This window comes from Bolinopsis microptera, chromosome 8 (genome assembly GCF_026151205.1).
Source record: "Bolinopsis microptera isolate Bmic1 chromosome 8, MBARI_Bmic_1.0, whole genome shotgun sequence".
In the NCBI taxonomy this organism is placed as follows: Eukaryota; Metazoa; Ctenophora; class Tentaculata; order Lobata; family Bolinopsidae; genus Bolinopsis; species Bolinopsis microptera.
In genome coordinates this window covers 8432795-8454802 of record NC_087079.1, presented here as the reverse complement: position 1 = coordinate 8454802, position 22008 = coordinate 8432795, and the positions used below count along the sequence as shown (strand labels likewise).

The following is a 22008-nucleotide window of genomic DNA, read 5'->3' as shown; positions in this document are numbered from 1 at the left end:
GCTTGATGTATTAGGCATTAGGCGATCAGTTGCATAATCCATATTTACAGCAACAATTACACTACGTTACCACTTAGTGCATTATGCATTTTGCCAAATTATGTAGTCTACAGCGGTGAACACGGCATAAATGTGCTAGTTCTAGTAAATTTTTAAGTAGTCAGCTAATAGTTTGGATATTGAGCAAGACTCTGAACAATGTACGTTGTTTTCCAGGACACAAGAGCTGTATTTCCGTTATGTATCAGTGGTAGCAGTAACTTCTACTACCCACAGCTTACTCGTGTGCATTTATTTAGCTCATGCATCATCATCGTTATATCAGAGTTTGTCACGTGATCAATCGAACGTCTAAGATTTGTCCGAGACATGGAATCTCGAGAATCACGTTGTATGGCTATGTTTGTTTTGTTTTATTTAACATTTGTTTCCTCTTGTAGTTATTCCGGACTAAATCAAAAACCTCCTCCACTGGACTAAAATCTTCTTTACTTCTATTGGACTAAATCAATGACAACATATAAGTGCGGTGGGTGCGGAATCGCTCTATTGACCTAATACCGCACTTTTTTGCACCATCGCATCGGACGTCTTTCGTTCTATCAGATTTGTGTACTTCAACTTGGTATCGCTGTGTAAAACGAGATATTATGATAACTATGGTAAGAGTCCAACGTATTTTCATGACGTAACATCGCGTCAGAAAGTAGAATTACTTTTAAAATCAGGAAAAACATATTATTAAGTTATTATACAGGGTGAGTTGAAAATAGTGTGTAGAATGTAAAAATCGATAATTTTTTTAATGAAGGAGCCAATTTTGAAAGGTGAATTGCTATCAGCTCATAAACGTTACAAATTTCATTCTTGCCTCTCATTTGATTCTAACTCATAATTTGGTTGATTCGTCCTAATGGGGTTTTCAAATCGCGTGCCCTGAAAATCGAGTCTAAAAATCTATTTTCTCCTACATTTTTTTAGCAATCACCCTGAAACTTTCAGGATATGTTCTAGGGATCATTTAGAAGAGATGAGCCGAACAGAATTTTGAAAAAGGCCTTTAAACATTTTTTATTCGATTTTGAAAATCGTGGACCTCGAAAAACCATCAAAAAACGAGGTCCAAGATTTTAAAAATCGAATAAAACATGTTTAAAGGCCTATCTCAAAATTCTGTCTGGCTCATCTATTTTAAATGATCCTTAGAACATATCCTGAAAGTTTCAGGGTGATATCTCAAAAAATGTAGGAGAAGATAGATTTTTAGACTCGATTTTCAGGGCACACGATCAAAAATCGTTCACGCAATACAATTACCACACACGCGCTGACCTTTGACCGGCATTAATTTCGGCTAGGAACGATATTTTTCCACGGGATCAAAAGCATCTATTAGATATTACTCCCCTCTATCAGAAACAACTAAAAAGTCGATTTTGAGAACATTTCCATGAAGACCCCGGCCCCCCTTGCCCCCTGGCCTTAATACAGTCAAGTCGGCTATAGACAATTGTCTTACACGTTATCAACATGTCCTAGCTAATAAAGGACGATGGGTTGACCAAATTGTTAATTATTAAGTATTTTTATTGTATTATTATAATATTTATATATTTTCATTACCTAAATATGCAAAAATTAAGTGGAAAATTCATTTGTCAAAAAAATTAGAGCCATTTACATTCTACACACTATTATCAACTCACCCTGTATATAACAAAATTGCTCCTCTTGAAAATATTCCCAGTATTTTTTATCATTATTATCAAATGGCAAGTTGATAATGCACTGACTTTGAATATTATCAATATTTGATTTTTTTTAAATGAGGGCGAATCTTGGCAAATGAATAACTTGTCAAGCTGGATCGCAATCTCTCGACAGATTGCAATTGAGTCACATTAGTCGCTACACACAATGTGTTGGAATCATATTATATTGATATAATGCTGTACAGTTATATTAATACATATTATTATATGTACATATTATAATACAGAAGGTACAATATTGAATACTCAACTTGAATGGTGCCAATCATCAGCTCAACTGGCCCCAGCTCGTCTAATTGTAAAACCTATGAGGATAATTCTATGTTTACAAACTTAGATTTATCCTCATAGAAGGATATTTCAAGATATATAAATACCATCGTAAGACATTGCGCAAGACACATTGTAAGTTAATTGTAAGCTAATTGTCGTGTTAAACACAACAATCGTGTAAGGCACCGTTATTTTATACTACGCCGTTGGATAATGGGGATAATCCAAGCTGAGAGTACTTAAAGGCTGCAAATTTGGCGAATTTTTCAGCTTAATTGCGGTGTTTTCTCATTTATGTCTCAAAATTTGCCGCACATAAAACAGTTTTTGGCAGGTGCGGAATCGCACTATTTACAAAATATTACCGCACCTACATGTTGCCTCTGGACTAAATATAAGTCCTCTTTCAAAACGTGTCACTCCAGATGAATAGTCCTATAAATGCCAGATCTTTAATCTAAACGAGACTCGGTTTCTAATTCATTTGAAAAAACACATACTACATTGTAACATTCTAGTTGAAATTCTATGCGACATTGTAGTTGACATTCTGGTTGATGCTCTAGTTTCTTTTCTTTTCTTGCCTTCTTTGAGCTGTCAGTGAGCCATTGGGCCTAATAGACATTTCCATGATAGAGTAAAACCTCTCTAAACCGGATATCTCGGGGGAGACAAAAAGTACACGGTATAGAGAAACCTCATTATAGAGCGTTATACAGCGTTATAGAGCGTTTCATATACTGCATTAATGTAGTCACTACTCACATAATCCACCAAATGTAAGATAAGCTAAGATAAATCACATTTCTCGCACAATCGGTCTGATCGTGGGGAAAAGAAGATGCCCGGTATAGCGAGGTACCCTCGATTATTCCGCAAACTCTAGCTGGATGAAAATTTCCATTTGGATGTTTTGCGTAAAGCAATATTATGACATTTTCAATATAATATTCGCAAAGCTACCCAAAATCATTTTGAATATTGCATTCCTCAGAACGGTTTTCTGCAGAAATAAAATGGAGTCAGTGATGCGTTAATAGATAATAGATACATGATTAATTAATAATTATATACTTATATTATATACCCTATATACAATAATGCATCATTACCAATTAGGCTACATCTCTGTGCTTTATGTATACTTTACTGAATACTGTGTACTGAGCAGGTTCATGCTGTGGCACGACATAAAGCCGCGCTAGTTCACGTCAATTATTTAATTAGTCAAGGTTATGAGTTAGATTTTAAACTGAGTCCAGTTTCATAGAAATCAATATGTGTGTTTCCTACCTGGTGCTCCTTTTTAGCGGTTTCAATAACTAGAAATAACTAATATCTACCCACAGTTCAAAGTTGATTGCACCTTTGTTACAATATCAATTTTAAGGCTATTTAATTTGCCGTGCAATCGATATTATACAACCACCTTTAAGTTAATACAATTTTGCAGCCATACGATGACACTAGATATTCACTCGGGTTCGTCTCTTCCAATTATTCCAATAATTGCAATATTAGACTAATTTCCTTTTCTCTACGCCACGAACAAGGACTTGTGTAGTAGTGAAACTGCTGTTAATTTAAGTTTTTCTTCGTCATTGTACTCTTCTAGAACATACAGAAAACGTAATCATCAAGTATCTCGATATTTCACCTTTCTAGAACGTCTAGTGGAGTAATTTATCAGTTAACGTAATCATCAAGTATTCTGTTGCATATTATGTTGCTGTTACCATGATAGATATCAATAGAAGTGTTGAATTAACCACACTTTTGAAAAACTTTGTCAAGAAACGGAATATCTTCAGACGTGACGGAATATTTTGAATGAGATTGAATTCGATAAATAGTTATTATTTAATGTAATAAATATTGTAGGAATTTAAAATTTTAACAAAATTACCGTTTCTAGCTCAAGTATGCCACGGGGTCGAGCGCGGAAGCGTTCTGATTCTAAAGACACGCGAGAGTCAGAAAAAAATCGAGCAAAACGGAACCGAGACAAGTTTCGTCAGCTCATAATGGATTTAAACGACTGTGTCAGCGACGAAAGCCTGAGCACAAACAAATGCCTATCAACCGCAATATCCATTTTATCCCTGGAAAAAGTTCACAAAAACTCCGACTCAATACTTGATTCAATAAAAGACTCCCCGGACAGTTCTCCGAGTAGTTCTAGTAGTGGATCACCCGCTAAGGAGCTCCAGCATCTTCTCTCTGCCAGAGACTGTTTTGGTATCGGCTTCAACGAGCAGGGGACCATTTTGTACACTTCACCTAACTTCAAAACAGCTGTGGGATATAAAGAATCTGTTCTCGGAGAGAATCTTGGTAAGTTGGTAAAATGTCTTTAAAATATAAATATCGTAAATGTTTGAGGATATTTTTATGCTCCAATAGTCATGTTTTGATTCGATACCATACTAATGTAATGATTTAAAACGACAAATTGCACTTAAATGCTAAACAGCTCAACACTCACTGCAGCATATTAGCTGCGTTTCATCATTTATTGGGGCTAATGAATTGATTGTATGACTATCAAATTGAAGGAAGCAATCAATTTTTGCAGACAAAGTTGTTCTGCGGTCTCGAGACATCATGAACAAGATATTTAACGAAGGCAACTACCACTTCATATGTATGGTACACATTGTCAAAATGGCAGGCAAAGATTTTGCACCCTTTCACTTCCAAGGGAAGATTCTCCCTTGTCAAGAAGGTAAGCTAAAAGGGCAGCACAATAACGGTTTAAAGTTAAACTTAAAGTAAATATCGCAGACTTAAATGATTTTTTGAACTTGGTTTAAGAAAGACTCCTTTCGTTATCAGGCATTTTAATTGACTTGATCCCCACAAATGTGGACACTTTACTAGAGTTTTATCTTGTTACAAATACATTGATTTAAAATGAGGATAAACCTGTTTTTACTGCCCGGCCCCTATAATTGTTATTCGATATACCGAATTTTGTATTATATCTGTAAATATTAATTATCGTTCTGTGCTGATAAGAAATAAGTATTACCTTGATAAACTGAGCAATTCTAAAAAATCCTTCCCACAACAATTGCCGTTTTGTACACATGAATTATCGCAGGGGGCAGAATGTACCTTGGTTACGGAGAAAGGAAAAATACAATCATCAACGATCCTATCTCCAGTTTTAATGTGAACGAAATACTCATCGGTCTTGACTTATCATTTGTAGGGAAGCGAAACATCTACATAGACTCTCTGCTAGGTTATCCCACCTTCCAGAACTGCACGACGGAACATGTCGTATCAGAGGACTTGACGAACGTTTTCAGTGAGCCGGAAGACTCATCGCGCAGCTTGATCAAATCGTTTCAAGAGGATGGTTATGCACAGCATGTGGTGCGCTTACTCTGCGCTGATAACACTATTTTGTACGTTTTATCAAAAGTTTTCCTGCACATCAACCAGGAAAATGTTCCCGTTATGATCAGTTACAGTGTTCCGTTTGCATTTTCATCCCAATCCCAGAGAACTATTGACGAAGGAATGCGCATGATCACCACACACGAACAGTGGTTGGCTCTGGTGCCTTCCTTTTTCACACCTCCAACTCCAGATAAGCCTCTGTGTCTAGAGGATATTATTCCAACAATCGAAGCTTCGTCACCGGACCTACAAATGGACTCGTCCGCTCAGCTTATGTCATTCCCCCACAGAGACAAGAATCAGATACTGCAGATATCAGATCCTTGTACTATCGAGGAAATAATGCCAGATCAGAAACCAGTTCCAGAGCTGGACCTTGTTGATGTTTTAGACTTTTTGTAACGTATTTTGCCCTCCGTGACCGGCAAAATGTTCTTGTAACAGAGGCTGGGTTTTGAGTCAGCTGGAGCTGTATATATATCAACTCAATCGTAACCAGATTGAACATTGTAAATGGCGCTTTGGCTGGTCTCTGGAGAGGTTTGTGCGAAAAATTTTCCCACGAACAGATCTTGGAATTGAGATTCCTCTTTTGCCAGAGAATGATATTTCAGTTCGGATCGTGTCACCCTTCAACTCAGTTTCTTATACAAAGAAATATTGTGCAGCTCAATATGGCTTAATAGAAGTGTCGCTTGACTCCTTTTCTTGTCAATGGGTTGATTTTGTTGACCATATTGTAGCTAGGAAAATCTTTTCGTTGAAAAAGTTTCATAATATTCTGCTGATACTGCAGAACTACTACTACTGAATTGTATGTGATTTTAACTGTTACCAGATGATATCAGAATCAGCGAATCGTCAAAAGTTAACAGTAACTTCACGAAGATTCAAGAGAGATGAATGAATTCAAGAGATGAATGAATACTGATTGGGATAATAGTGCTATCATGAACGACTTGTGATGCGTGGGATTGAAAGTAAAATCAACTTAGAAAGTAAAATCAACTTACCTTTAGTTTACCTTCATTAAATTCAATGATTGGTGTATAAAAAAAGATTCTCTTATTGTTCCCTGGGTTTCCTATACATTACTATACATTCCTATATATTACTATCTTAACGTTCTAATCAGTGGGTTTTTGTGAATTAAGACGATGATTTAACGATGTATCCTTAATTTGATGATTGATTTTGACTGCTAATGAATCGTTCACATAGTATGTACTATGTAAGCCAGATTTGGGATAATTTATATCTCCTACCCTTACGTTATCACTTTTTTCGCATTTTGTAGAAATCACACCAGTAGAGCAGTAGTGTAAGCTTTTCTAATCCTGCTGCTAATACGTAATATTATGTGAACGATATCCAATTGTGAAACAGTCGAGTCCGTTTTTTGTCTGTCAAAAAGAACTTAAAAATGTGGCATGTGTCGTATTATCTAAAATTTTTAAGTGAGGGTAAATGAGGGAAAATGAGGTAAATGAGTTCGACTGAAATTTCGTTTGTATGGCACATACCACCATCGAATATAAATCTGGAGCTTTCAGATTATACTCGAAGTTTTGTGTCATTTTTTAAATTTTATGCTGTTTGTTTTTTAGACGTATTTACTTATTTAGACTTCTGTTGAATGTGTTTTAAGAAATTGCAAAATGTTAGAATTTATACCTTAACTCAATGCTGAGAATGCTGGAACCTAGTTACCGTGGAGTTAGACGGTGGTGCTACGATATTTTACCAATAATACATACTTGCACACTTATAAAGCTCTTTTCAAGAGGGTGACAGTGCAACCTATCATTTTCAAATGAACTTGCATAATCTACACTTGCAAAGGCATATTAAAACTTAGAATATGAAAGTTAAATATCACGCACTTTTCGTGACCCGAAAAAAGAATGCCGGTGATTCCACGGTGACAATAAGACATCTCAGATGTTTTGGAAATTAATAATCATTCCAGAACAATCAGATTGTTTTTGAAAACGATTAGAGAATAGCTGCGCAGCTGCTGTAAGTCAGTACGAGCAGTGGATATCTAAACATCTTTGTTACGGCTGCTAAATTATAGTTACTTGTCCGTTTTAAGACAAGTATCTTTCTCCATGGTAAACAAAGAGACAATTAGCTCCGCAGTTTTACTTTCACTGTAAGCTACAAATTGTACATCCACTTAAGAGCTAAAACAACTGTTGAAGGCTGCTTGAATAGTTATTGATTGACAGTTACACCTTGATTGTTATCTTGTAGAGAGAATATTTACTTCGAAGAGAATACTTTAGGGGTCGTCACATATTACGTAATCATTGGAAAATTGTTACCCCCCCCCCCCCCCTCCGTAACCAGTTTTAAACATAGCAATTGTGTCAAAGTTACACTAGCGTAATCATTTGGAAACCCCCCTCCCCCTCAGCTGATAACGTAACATGTGAATTGTGAACAACCCCTTACTTTGAAATTGTTTCCATGAAAAAACTTCTTTTTTCAAAAAATGTTTGTTTCGTGTTGATATTGTGTTACGAAATCTTAGAACGAAACAGATATGCTACATACCATGATGATGTTTAATTTATTTTACCGTCTTTAAGAAAAGTGGTTCGTTAAGAACCAAGTCTTGATCCAATTAACTTTGACTTTTAGTTAAATAACACTAAAACCCCGAAATACATATTACCCTAGATCCAAGAATCACTCCCAAAATAGTTTACCTAAAATATTCCTCAAATATTCAAACGATTTTATTATGATTATTTTATGCTTTGAAAAAAATTTCATTTCCATAATTCTCCGTTCGCATCAAGCACAGTTTTTCGGGGTTTACTGTAACAACCATAATCATACAATAGCTCAAAGTTCAAAATTCTGTGGCCCTAATCAAGGAGAAAAGTATACCAGAAAACTGATACCAAGGACTGAATGGAAAACATGTTAAAACAAAGATCTGTGCTGTAAAAGAAAGAGCATGTCTTTCATATTATGTATAATATATAATATGCATAGAGCATATTATATTATATCTAAACCTATAGGCTATATGGTTTCTCCTAATATGAATATTTATGCTGACCCTCCTTTAATCAAGAAGTGAGACTAGAATTGTATGTGCTGCCAGGATTCAATCTGGATAGCTCTAGAAGTTTCTATCAATATTTTTACTAGGTATCCCTAAATGTGTTATTAGAAAACCTCACTTTAGGAAAACGTTAGCTTAGGGTTGGATGGCTAACGCATTCGGATGCAGTTTGAAGGGATACCAATTAAAAACTGTATCAAATATGTAAGTTTTTAAAATATGGACACGTTTATGAAATGGTCATTGGGCCATGTCACAGTTGACGGTAAGGGCATTTTAGTCAAGTTTAGAGAAGTTTAGGTATCTTTTTGGGTTCGTTGGCTATCTAAGACCTTAAGACCAAATTTGTTCCGAATTTTTCCTGAAAACGAGAAATTGTATAGATGGTCGGGTCGTCAGTCACTGGACCTCACCCCGTAGTATATAAAATACCCATTTTTAGGTAGACTTTTCTCTGATGATAAATAGCAAGGGTAAAATCTTTGTTTTAGGGTTCTGTTTCGTGTAAACTAATATTTTCAAAGTTTACTCTGCAGAAAGTTGAGATAATATAATTCCAGTTTATTGAAAAAAGTAACAGATTTGATCATGGATTCTGTACTGCTGAAGCTCAATGTAAAGTGATCGAAAATTTTAACTTGACAGTGAGCTATGTGTTTTATTCAACTTATTGTTATATCGCTTCATTAAAAAATTGCAACAACAGATTAAAATTCCTTTTGATTTAATGAATTCAATAAATTAAATCAGTACACATTTAATATTTACTACTTAGGACCAAACAAATTAATAGAATAAGAAACATTTGTTAAGCATTTTCTCAGACACATACTTCAATACTCGAATAAACACCATGAATAGATTGAATACATGCACGTTTAAATGAAGTCGAAAACTACAGAATTTAAACGGTACCAGAATTTAAACGGTACCATTGCATTATTATAGAGTTCCGTCATTTTCATTTAAAATTGTATGTTCTTCATTAATGGTGTAATTGGAATAACATGTTTTGCCGAATAAAACTTGAAACGGCTTCTTCTATCTCCTAAATAAAATACCTGATATCAGAATTTCTTTCCATTCTTGTCCTAACATTACACTCACCTAACTACATGTTTACCAGTTTACTGCAATGAGAGAAGTAAGGGCGATGTACCGGGTTATGATGAGGACCGCTCAACAGTTTAGTGACTCAGCATACAGGTATGTTTAAAATATTGACATGGCAACGGGGTAGAACCAGACTGACTTGCGATGCAGTTTTCATAAATTCCTACAAAAAATGGCAGTGTACATTCACGTCTTTTGCCAGCGAGGCAAAAAGATTTTACTGTAATCGAGATGTCGCATTTTTTTACTCGAAAAGTACTTCCTTGAACCCTCTGAAATTGAAATGCTAGTATCTTGAATACTAGTATCCAGAATTTTGACGTGTATAATCATTTTTTAAACCATTTGGAACTCTGCCAAGCTACTCAGGGATGGTGGCTCGATCCAAAACCTTCTAGAACAACTACTTTACGGAGCGCGCGTAACTATTTTGACGATGCTATTAGCGCTTTCAGCTAAATTATCAATTTTATTTAATAAATAAAAATATATAAATAAACACTGTGTATAATAATGTAACCACTTAAATAATAATAATGTTGATCATTGTTAGATAAAAATAAGCCTATATCATGTTTGACATCATCAATATTAGTTCATAGACTACAGTCTACCTGCTACCGAGTAACTTGAATTGGATACTAATTTAAATTAAAATGTATCTAATTGGTGTCTACTAAGTACTAATATTGTTGTGCAGTTTTCAGTGTCCTAAAGTTAGACGCTAATTGATTTACATTAATATATAAACATTTAATAGATAACTAATATTCACGCCTAACCCTAATGTCGTATCATACTCTAGGAAGTTTGATCGCGAACCTTATAAATTTTAGGAAATGTGGCTAAATTTTTGTGCTACACTTATCTTTATTAGTTAAGTAACATTATTTTTCCGAATTAGTCTACCGACCGAGTACACTATCTAATGCCGAGCCTGACTACACGGTTGCCTTTTTACATGGAAAGCCTCGTGAGATTTGAGGAACGGTTACCGGTGCCAATCGACCGACAGAAACTCTTGAAAACGCATTAGTAGGAGCATTCATTATCATAATATATATTGTAGTGTAACAAGTATTTAATCGTGATCATTTCAGGAATTACGCCGAATTAAGACGATGATTTAACGATGTATCCTTAATTTGATGATTGATTTTGACTGCTAATGAATCGTTCACATAGTATGTACTATGTAAGCCAGATTTGGGATAATTTATATCTCCTACCCTTACGTTATCACTTTTTTCGCATTTTGTAGAAATCACACCAGTAGAGCAGTAGTGTAAGCTTTTCTAATCCTGCTGCTAATACGTAATATTATGTGAACGATATCCAATTGTGAAACAGTCGAGTCCGTTTTTTGTCTGTCAAAAAGAACTTAAAAATGTGGCATGTGTCGTATTATCTAAAATTTTTAAGTGAGGGTAAATGAGGGAAAATGAGGTAAATGAGTTCGACTGAAATTTCGTTTGTATGGCACATACCACCATCGAATATAAATCTGGAGCTTTCAGATTATACTCGAAGTTTTGTGTCATTTTTTAAATTTTATGCTGTTTGTTTTTTAGACGTATTTACTTATTTAGACTTCTGTTGAATGTGTTTTAAGAAATTGCAAAATGTTAGAATTTATACCTTAACTCAATGCTGAGAATGCTGGAACCTAGTTACCGTGGAGTTAGACGGTGGTGCTACGATATTTTACCAATAATACATACTTGCACACTTATAAAGCTCTTTTCAAGAGGGTGACAGTGCAACCTATCATTTTCAAATGAACTTGCATAATCTACACTTGCAAAGGCATATTAAAACTTAGAATATGAAAGTTAAATATCACGCACTTTTCGTGACCCGAAAAAAGAATGCCGGTGATTCCACGGTGACAATAAGACATCTCAGATGTTTTGGAAATTAATAATCATTCCAGAACAATCAGATTGTTTTTGAAAACGATTAGAGAATAGCTGCGCAGCTGCTGTAAGTCAGTACGAGCAGTGGATATCTAAACATCTTTGTTACGGCTGCTAAATTATAGTTACTTGTCCGTTTTAAGACAAGTATCTTTCTCCATGGTAAACAAAGAGACAATTAGCTCCGCAGTTTTACTTTCACTGTAAGCTACAAATTGTACATCCACTTAAGAGCTAAAACAACTGTTGAAGGCTGCTTGAATAGTTATTGATTGACAGTTACACCTTGATTGTTATCTTGTAGAGAGAATATTTACTTCGAAGAGAATACTTTAGGGGTCGTCACATATTACGTAATCATTTCCTAAAGTTACTAAGCTAACTTTAGGAAAACGTTAGCTTAGGGTTGGATGGCTAACGCATTCGGATGCAGTTTGAAGGGATACCAATTAAAAACTGTATCAAATATGTAAGTTTTTAAAATATGGACACGTTTATGAAATGGTCATTGGGCCATGTCACAGTTGATGGTAAGGGCATTTTAGTCAAGTTTAGAGAAGTTTAGGTATCTTTTTGGGTTCGTTGGCTATCTAAGACCTTAAGACCAAATTTGTTCCGAATTTTTCCTGAAAACGAGAAATTGTATAGATGGTCGGGTCGTCAGTCACTGGACCTCACCCCGTAGTATATAAAATACCCATTTTTAGGTAGACTTTTCTCTGATGATAAATAGCAAGGGTAAAATCTTTGTTTTAGGGTTCTGTTTCGTGTAAACTAATATTTTCAAAGTTTACTCTGCAGAAAGTTGAGATAATATAATTCCAGTTTATTGAAAAAAGTAACAGATTTGATCATGGATTCTGTACTGCTGAAGCTCAATGTAAAGTGATCGAAAATTTTAACTTGACAGTGAGCTATGTGTTTTATTCAACTTATTGTTATATCGCTTCATTAAAAAATTGCAACAACAGATTAAAATTCCTTTTGATTTAATGAATTCAATAAATTAAATCAGTACACATTTAATATTTACTACTTAGGACCAAACAAATTAATAGAATAAGAAACATTTGTTAAGCATTTTCTCAGACACATACTTCAATACTCGAATAAACACCATGAATAGATTGAATACATGCACGTTTAAATGAAGTCGAAAACTACAGAATTTAAACGGTACCAGAATTTAAACGGTACCATTGCATTATTATAGAGTTCCGTCATTTTCATTTAAAATTGTATGTTCTTCATTAATGGTGTAATTGGAATAACATGTTTTGCCGAATAAAACTTGAAACGGCTTCTATCTCCTAAATAAAATACCTGATATCAGAATTTCTTTCCATTTTTGTCCTAACATTACACTCACCTAACTACATGTTTACCAGTTTACTGCAATGGGAGAAGTAAGGGCGATGTACCGGGTTATGATGAGGACTGCTCAACAGTTTAGTGACTCAGCATACAGGTATGTTTAAAATATTGACATGGCAACGGGGTAGAACCAGACTGACTTGCGATGCAGTTTTCATAAATTCCTACAAAAAATGGCAGTGTACATTCACGTCTTTTGCCAGCGAGGCAAAAAGATTTTAATACTGTAATCGAGATGTCGCATTTTTACTCGAAAAGTACTTCCTTGAACCCTCTGAAATTTGAATACTAGTATCTTGAATAATAGTATCCAGAATTTTGACGTGTATAATCATTTTTTAAACCATTTGGAACTCTGCCAAGCTACTCAGGGATGGTGGCTCGATCCAAAACCTTCTAGAACAACTACTTTACGGAGCGCGCGTAACTATTCTGACGATGCTATTAGCGCTTTCAGCTAAATTATCAATTTTATTTAATAAATAAAAATATATAAATAAACACTGTGTATAATAATGTAACCACTTAAATAATAATAATGTTGATCATTGTTAGATAAAAATAAGCCTATATCATGTTTGACATCATCAATATTAGTTCATAGACTACAGTCTACCTGCTACCGAGTAACTTGAATTGGATACTAATTTAAATTAAAATGTATCTAATTGGTGTCTACTAAGTACTAATATTGTTGTGCAGTTTTCAGTGTCCTAAAGTTAGACGCTAATTGATTTACATTAATATATAAACATTCAATAGATAACTAATATTCACGCCTAACCCTAATGTCGTATCATACTCTAGGAAGTTTGATCGCGAACCTTATAAATTTTAGGAAATGTGGCTTAATTTTTGTGCTACACTTATCTTTATTAGTTAAGTAACATTGTTTTTCCGAATTAGTCTACCGACCGAGTACACTATCTAATGCCGAGCCTGACTACACGGTTGCCTTTTTACATGGAAAGCCTCGTGAGATTTGAGGAACGGTTACCGGTGCCAATCGACCGACAGAAACTCTTGAAAACGCATTAGTAGGAGCATTCATTATCATAATATATATTGTAGTGTAACAAGTATTTAATCGTGATCATTTCAGGAATTACGCTTTACGGCGGATAAGGCACGAGTTTCGGACATGTCAGGAGTTTGACAGTAAACGAGCTACTGATAATCTTAACATGCTCGTTAGACAGGTACTACATGGTGTTTTATATTTTGGAGAAGGTGGTCTTTCGAAATGGAGTTTTATAAGTATTTTTATATACAAGATAAGATCAGGCAGAGGGGGTTAGTAAACTTCATCGGTTACCACATATCTATAGAGTAAACGTTTTTTTAAATGCAGTTTTAAAAGATTGAGTCTGTAACGAATCTTTTTATAAAACACACGCTTCAGTCAATTTTTAGCTGTCATCGTTCATGGTCACGCACATCTCCAATCTCAAGCACGGACCAATCTTGCATGATTCACTTTGTACCAATTCAGTTTGAAGTTTCTACCACATTCTTGTCGTTCTCTACCGGAGAACTCCGAACAGTAAGCACATGACGTCACAACTCAGCTGTGGTCCTCCGTATTCGTGGTTACCAACTATCACAGTATCACACCGCTGTTGGGGAGGCAAGAGGGCTGGCGCCGCCCATCTTAAAAACTTTTAACTCTGATTGTACAATGTACACCATTGAAGACAGAGTTTTTCTGCATACTGCCAGTAAAACATATTACACACAACTGCAATGTAAGAATGTTCGTATAAGGTATAATGTGTTTTAGCATGTTACAATGGATAACATCTCCGTTTTGACCTAAAAGCCACGACGTCGAGATATGTCCTGCTACGAGCATGATTACTATTCGAATGTATAGATCTTTATAAAAGGGCCCCCAGCTGTTAGCTGTTCAATCAAGCTAGGATTGGTACATTTTAGGAGTGTGGTTCCGATTCTCATTACGTAAGGTTAAATGCTTCCCGTACGAATACTGGGTAAAAAACTGTATTTGGTCACATGACTCGCCCATATTATAATTAAATAAATTTATAGAGTATGGCAAATCCACTGTGCCTGGTTTCCTATAACATTCTCATAAAATCCTTCTGCTGTTGCATATTGGCCTGTTAATTAGAAGCCATGTGGCTGTTGAAACTGGAAATTACAGAAGTAATGTGACCGGAAGCGATTAAAGCTTAAGCCTGCACGTACGGCACGTACAGGAGATTCGCTAGGCACCCTGCTGTCATTGGTCAGCTGCATTACCGTATCCGGTTGCCTGTAACTCTGTAAGCTACAAGATATGGCGGAGAGAGAGAGGCTAGCGCTGATGTTCAGGAAACATGGCATAGGTTGGAATCGTTAATCACTTTCCTGGATACTGGATAGTTCTGTGTAGAAACTATCTTACCTACCATTCAACTATAGGACTTCTAAATAGGGGGCTTAAATCCTCTTTAAAACGTTTTCGGTTTTGGAATATCCTGGGGTAGGATCGGACAAACTTGAAACAGTTACTATGAGTATTTGTAGAAGTTGAGTTGGGAAATTATTGGGCAGTAAAGCTTTCATTAGGCCACTAGGATTAGTATGGAGTAGAAATTGATAGTATTTTACAGCAAATATCTGATATCATTTTATTTTCAGATAACAATAAGCAAACTGTACAGTATGCCAGTGGATGTCTTGCACAAGAAAACGTGAAACGACAATATGTTTTAGCGGAGTTGTGGATGACTAAATGTTTCATCATGTCATCAGCTGGGTATTGTGAACTATAGCACTGTCACGTGACCAATGGACAGTCTAATATTTCGGTTTAATACCTATTTATTTAGGCAGTTTTCCGGGTAGATCAGTGATATTTTATGATATAACTGACTGCAGAGTAACTTTTTACATTCATATTTAATTTATTTTAAGTTGTACCCAATATATTAGTCTCCATTACTTTTCTATTATATAACAAAAGATTGTTCAAGAAATACAACAAATTATAAAAATTCACTAGAAAAAATATTACAATATTTTTATAAGTTTTAAATAAGAAATTGACTAGGCGATGCCAATACCTTCTTCTCCTATGTCCTAGTTTTGCAGCATGAATTCATGCGCGACGCACCCGTAAAATCGGGCTATTGTTAAAAATCAGTTAAAAATAAGAACCCTGCAATGTTTTATGCCACACTTCACAAAAGTAGCTAAATATAACCTACCTACCCTATCTATTTAATAGTATACCGTTCCATAAAAGTTAAACGATTCTTCCTAAAATTATAGAAAAAATAGGTAAAAATAATGTGTTAATAGATATTCTTAGATTAAAATATATAATATTATTAATCGCTAAACTTAGCCTAGCCTCGCTAACACACTAAAGTCTTATGTCTTCCTAACTATAATCTTCATCGCTAGTGAGGAATTATGAATCCTAGTGACCCTGAGCCCTGCTGATCGTATTCGTAGGTGTACCCGTAATTACAAGGTTCCATACTTCTAACTGGTGCCTCCTGCAAAGAAAACTTTTATTTTTTCAATAATCCAGAAAAAATATTATCAAAGTAACTGGAGCCCAAGCCAAAACTTTGTTTCTTGCTCAATTATATATATGATACAACTACAAGAGAAAACTAGGAGAATCAGAAACAACTCGGACTACATTAGTATTACATTTATTCCTTCTGTAACGTCCTCAAATTAAATGTATTTACTGAAATACATACCGATTCCTTCGAAAAATACTCCATAGACAAACCTGATCAGACTCGAAGGGCAGAGGGCAGTTGAAGTTGTTGTTTGAACCACCAGCTATCCCCAGGAAGTCGTAGCTGTGGGTGTGGCTACCCTCGTCTAGAGATATCCTTATAGGCGGAGAGGGCACTCGTCCGGGCTCCGAATCCTTGTGTTCTCTGTTTTGGGCAGCAGCGGGGAATGTTAATTCCCGACAGCTCGGCCTAATAGTTATATATAAGTAGGATAGGAACACAAATATTATTATCTTATTTCACATTTTTGAGTTGCAAGTTGTAACACAAAATGGGCCTTCCCCCGGTTAAAAGGTTTTTAATGGAAAAATGTTACGACAGCGAAAAAAGCTGCCAACATCATGGATTACGACCCTCCGAATAACATGAAAACATGGTATAATCTAGTTCAGTAACACACCTATTGGCCTTGGTGCAGAGCGTATCATCATCTGTCAGATTGTCAAATATAATCCTGGGGACTGCTGCGTGGTGTTTGGAGCACTCGTCTGTTAGTTTAGAAACCTCCTCTGAGAACTCTGCTATGTTGGAAAGAGAGGGAGAGGGTGATTCCATTGGGGCAGGATCCTGCGTATTAAAATTTGAATGACACATTTGATTTGGTAGATTTCAAAAAACTATCTAATTTAAATACGTAAGTAAATTCACCAATATCGTACAACTACAATTTCATTTTTAGTGAGCAGACTTACAGGAGAGGTGGTTTCCTCTAAGAGACTGATCTGTTCATCGAACATAACAAGAGGTAGCAGCTGTCTCCTCATGACGATAAGGAGGACTAGTACCACAGGTAGTGCCACACAAGTGTAAGGGGTAACCAGGACGATCACCAGTACTAACGTCAGCACTATCTGGGGGAGGAGGTTTAGTTTTCAGAGAGTCAGAGATGGTATTAATTGGGGATCAGTTGACAGAATAGTCTTACGAGGAGTTATGAAAATGAATAAATGTCGGCAGCCATGATCCAAGTTTGAGAAGGAAGCGTGCATATTTTACCTGTAAAATGGTGAAGGAATTTATGACTTTTTGGGGAGTGTTTGCGACGTATCCTTTTTCTGGGTGGTATTTCTCCGACTGCAGTAGTATTTTACATCTGAAATAGAACATCTAATTAAAACGGTGCTTAAAATTTAATTTCAATTTTGTGTCATATTTCTTGGGTCAGCTAGTTGAATACTGAACTGGCAATAATTGAGAAACAACTCACCTCTCGAATAACTGAGTGTGGCGAAGTCCAAGGATGCTAGAAAATAGGATCACTCCCCAGCAAAGTGGTAACGGAACAGCAAGGTGAAGTTTAAACGCCAATAAACATGGAATTATCATCTGAAAACAAAAATGCTAACATTTTTGCGTTATGAATATGAACATAACTATTCAATCGATATACTCATTTACGTCAAGCAATTTAACTTTCGATTTTAAAATGAGGGGATTTTTCGTAGTACAATAAAACCACCAATGACATCGCCCCGATTTACCGCAAACTCAGATTAACCGAGACTGTTTCCTTTCTCGGGGTTCTACCGCATACCGCATTGAATTGCGTGTTTGTGGAAATTAAGACACTATGGTACCTACACAGCCAAATAATCAATAGTTAACTCACGGTCAAGGAACTGAGTGTCAAGGTGGCTCGCTGCTCCTTCACATACAACATATCCTGGTTTGTTACAGAGGTCTTTGAGAGCAAGTGCAGCAGAATAGGGGTTAGAATCAGATCCGGTATCAGGAACGGTAGACCGAACACTCCGGAAAACAACACTCCCATTCCAACAAGACACTGGTCCCAGAACCGTCCACTGAACTTTCTAACTCGGTGGTTGGGCTGGTTAATCCAGCTCTGAACAACTCCTAACATCAGGACCACTAAAACAGTCAGCAGAACTCCTGATACCACACCAGCTGTTACCACTCCTACTTCCGCTGGGAACGCGGGATATCCTATCTGTATCGGAATGTTTTTACTGAAATTACCAGTCATGTTATTTCCATACTGAACATTCCTAAGTTGAGTTGAGTTACTGTTTACAACCTGAGCCGGGGGCTTATCAAAGAAGCTTTCAGTCAGTTTTGAGAGAGCTGTCGTGTCCCGGGTAGGGTAAGGGGAGGTCTCCAGGGATGTGAAGTAAACAAGGAAGAAGGTGATGAAGATCAGGGTGAAGAGGTTGAGGGTCTTCAACACCGCTCTTATCTTTTTGGTGAACATGGTGCTGTCGGTGATGGCTTGCCAGATTTTCAAGAACACCACAGTGAATAGGGTTAACACAATCGAGCAGAGTAATAGATTAGATTCCTGTAGAGGGGATGTTTAGCATTTGAAAATAATTGTATCAATAAGAGTTTAAATAATATTTGCTTAACTTTACACAAACATAATCGTATAAAATTATGCATCATTAATAAAACCACAACAACTTAAGTGTTGCCACATAACCACAGACTGTCACTAACCAGTGGATATCTGAGCAACATAAGGAGGATGGTGATGACCAGGGAGAGTGGTAAAGCAGTCATAACTGTCTCATATACAAACACGCTGACAGCGGGCAGGAGATTACCGGCATTTAGCACAGAGGACACCATCAGTAGTACACCTGATACAACACCTGGTAAGACAGGGAAAGTTAGATAAAGCAAAGCTTAAAATAGTAAAAAAAGGTAAACACTCCCATGATATGAGCGATTGAAGCTACAAGGTAATATGAAAACAACGTGATGACACTTCTCTTTTCTTCTAACCGAGAAGAGGTCGGACTGTGGCGTAAGAAACTCCAAACTTCGAGAGGACAGAACTGAAAGCTATCTCCCAGAGGATGACGGGCAGGGAGACCGAGCATACAACCAGAGGTACACAGGATGCCAGGGAGGTGACCATACCCATAACTCCAACTCCTATCAGCGTCAGCGATACGGGCTGAATGAGAGGTTAGTTTAAGTTAATGAGAATGGAAATTATTTTGCAGTACTCACGATGCGATGTACAAAGTTTTATTACGAGATTTCCAAGCTACGGAAGGAAGAACTTAAAATCAGGCTATAACTTACATAACGTATTTGGGGAGAAGCAAGTTGAATAAGGAGTAGTGTGTGACACAGGAGTTGAACACTGAATTGGAGAGTTGCCAACAGTGGGAGTAGCCGTATCACTCGAATCCAATCTTTCCGATAACGAGATTTCAGTGCATTCAAGTCGTGTAACACCCCTCCAAACGGTCTGCGGGTTATAAGAACATGGTTAGCATAATACGCATAATAATGAACATAATGAGCTCTTTCATTTTGAGACATGAAGTAATATATAATAGCCGGTGTAGCTGGAGGAAGTCTACGTCTTGCATGGCTAACATTTTAAAGACTATTTCGAGTTCGCAAAGTAAGTCACAAATTCGAGAAGAGACCGTTTGGCCAGTCTGTCACAATAAGTGCGATAATGCGTTATTTAAACATGAGGAAAATGTGATGACATAATATTACAGCTTCTTGCAAATTGATAGTGCGCGCCACCAATACCATGGTCACGAGTGAGTCAGGTGGTGTGTATTGTGTGATTCTGTTAGTCGAGGCATCATGAGCAAAGTGCATTAGCATAGTGCTGACATTATACACTTTAATGAAGTCCATTATCACATTACGCAGCATGATGCCGTCCTTACTCACTCACAAGGAAATATTTTCTATTCATCCCCGGGTATATAGCTAACTTTTGCACAATAGTATTGCCAACGTACAAGCGCAGGGGAAGCGTTCTCTGACAGCCACAACCAAAAAAATCACAAACTAGAAAACCCCCAAGTACTGCAGGAGTATGCCACCAATTCGTGGTGATTAAGCGTACGTTTGAAGCTGCAGCTCATGTTCACATTGATCAGTTGGAGAACATTCCAGTTGTGACCGTAAGACGTTGTGTACGTTGGCAAAACATACTGCATTGCGCATACCACAGCGGTCGAGAAGACTTATTCCGGCCGACTAACTAAACACTACATCACAGCTAATGCTTAGTTAGGTACGGCCGGAATAGGACTCCGCCGACCACTGCAGTATGCGCAATTCAGTATGTTTTTGCTTAAATTTTTCAGACATTATCCTGAAAAACCATGCACTTCTTCCAAGAACTAGCATATTCTAAACATAATCCCGTAACCTGGGGTACACTGATTGTCCATAAGATTATAATAATGATTATTACCGAGGTAGAACTTCTGTTGAAGAAGAAGAGAAACTTATAAATTTATCGACTGCATGCAAGAGCTTACTTGACATGGGCGTAGAAAGCAACATCTGGTCCACTATTTAAATCCTCTTCTTCCTCCTCTACATCCTCCTCTTCCTCCGGTACTGTTATCTTCATCTTGGGGTTCCACTCACTTGGTGGGATCACTATTGCCTGAAAGCAGTGATACTTTTAACGAAAGTAGAACACAGTAACTTTACAACTAAATTTGCAATTACTAAATAATACTTTAATTAAATGTGGTACGCCTTTCGGCTAACCGACCAATATAGCATCATTATTTCCAAAATTTATGAATCGCAAAAAGGCGTGGCAAATAAAGTTGTTGGAGCAGGATGCAAAATTGCCGACAAGTTTTTAATATAAAAGTCAAAAGTACTATAAGTAAGTACCCATTGTATCAAACCACCCAATTTTGAGTTAGGCCTTTAAAAAAATTTGGCGGCCAAATCCTGAATTTTGCAGTGCAAATTTTGGAATTTGGCCGCCAAATTTTTTTAAAGGCCTAACTAAAAATTCCAATACAAAACTTAAGGTCGAAATGCGATTCTACGTTGATTCTGAAAATTTCATGTAAAAATATTGAAACCCTATTGAGTTCTATTGTTTTGAGCGAAATCAGTTTTGCAAATATCGCGAACTGAGATATGGGCAATTTTGTTCATTTTTTGCGATTATTTGAACACAGAATCCACAGTTATGTAGATACTGAGCTGATAATCATAGATAATGTGTAGCATAGGCTTACCTTCCAATTATATAAAGTTGGTTTCATTCAAAAATAATGATATTTGACCAATTTATGGGCCAAAATCGATCAAATTTGGTGCGTATGCCCAAATATGGTCATATGGTTTTAGCTCATAACTTAGTTATTTTTTGTCCAATCTTAATGAAAATTCATATACGAGTTCAGGGGACCACTAGCTACCACTAGCGGTTGGGGTCCCGGACCCCCTCAAAAGTTTGGTCACTGGTCCTAGTTTGTTGGTCAACTGCTCGAAACCAAGTTTCACAAAAAAATCAGGGTGAACCCCCCCCCCCCCCCCCCCCCCCCCATGAAATTTTCAGAATC

The 22008-nt window shown here is 36.5% G+C and overlaps 3 protein-coding genes across 9 annotated transcripts in view; 2 read left to right on the top strand and 1 right to left on the bottom strand.

Annotated features, from left to right (window-relative positions):
- Positions 1-7769, top strand: part of LOC134819562 (serine/threonine-protein kinase Pink1, mitochondrial-like) — a 65904-nt gene extending 58135 nt beyond the window's left edge. Inside the window, exons 2-4 of the mRNA XM_063829565.1 lie at positions 3961-4379; positions 4621-4770; positions 5149-7769. Coding sequence (XP_063685635.1) covers positions 3968-4379; positions 4621-4770; positions 5149-5855 — 1269 coding nt within the window. The 5' untranslated portion in view covers positions 3961-3967 and the 3' untranslated portion in view covers positions 5856-7769. The remainder of the gene's footprint in view (positions 1-3960; positions 4380-4620; positions 4771-5148) is intronic.
- Positions 7770-12953: 5184 nt separating this feature from the next.
- Positions 12954-15726, top strand: LOC134819569 (LYR motif-containing protein 4-like). The gene is made up of 3 exons (XM_063829573.1): positions 12954-13029; positions 14038-14134; positions 15579-15726. Exons 1-3 carry the CDS (start codon positions 12959-12961, stop codon positions 15633-15635), a joined length of 225 nt encoding a protein of 74 aa, XP_063685643.1. The 5' UTR covers positions 12954-12958; the 3' UTR covers positions 15636-15726.
- A 200-nt stretch (positions 15727-15926) lies between these two features.
- The window catches only part of LOC134819558 (electroneutral sodium bicarbonate exchanger 1-like), a 33180-nt gene continuing 27098 nt past the window's right edge, over positions 15927-22008 (bottom strand). For 6 of the 7 annotated variants that reach the window (XM_063829556.1, XM_063829557.1, XM_063829554.1 and 3 more), the window contains 11 exons: positions 20956-21086; positions 19745-19913; positions 19439-19613; positions 19151-19305; positions 18306-18992; positions 17904-18022; positions 17693-17789; positions 17389-17547; positions 17097-17263; positions 16687-16885; positions 15928-16441 (listed from right to left, as the gene is read on the bottom strand). In XM_063829556.1, the coding sequence (XP_063685626.1) occupies positions 16343-16441; positions 16687-16885; positions 17097-17263; positions 17389-17547; positions 17693-17789; positions 17904-18022; positions 18306-18992; positions 19151-19305; positions 19439-19613; positions 19745-19913; positions 20956-21086 (2157 nt within the window). In that variant the 3' untranslated portion in view covers positions 15928-16342. Of the gene's footprint in view, positions 16442-16686; positions 16886-17096; positions 17264-17388; positions 17548-17692; positions 17790-17903; positions 18023-18305; positions 18993-19150; positions 19306-19438; positions 19614-19744; positions 19914-20955; positions 21087-22008 lie in introns of all 7 variants that reach the window. The other variant, XM_063829558.1, reaches the window with a different exon arrangement.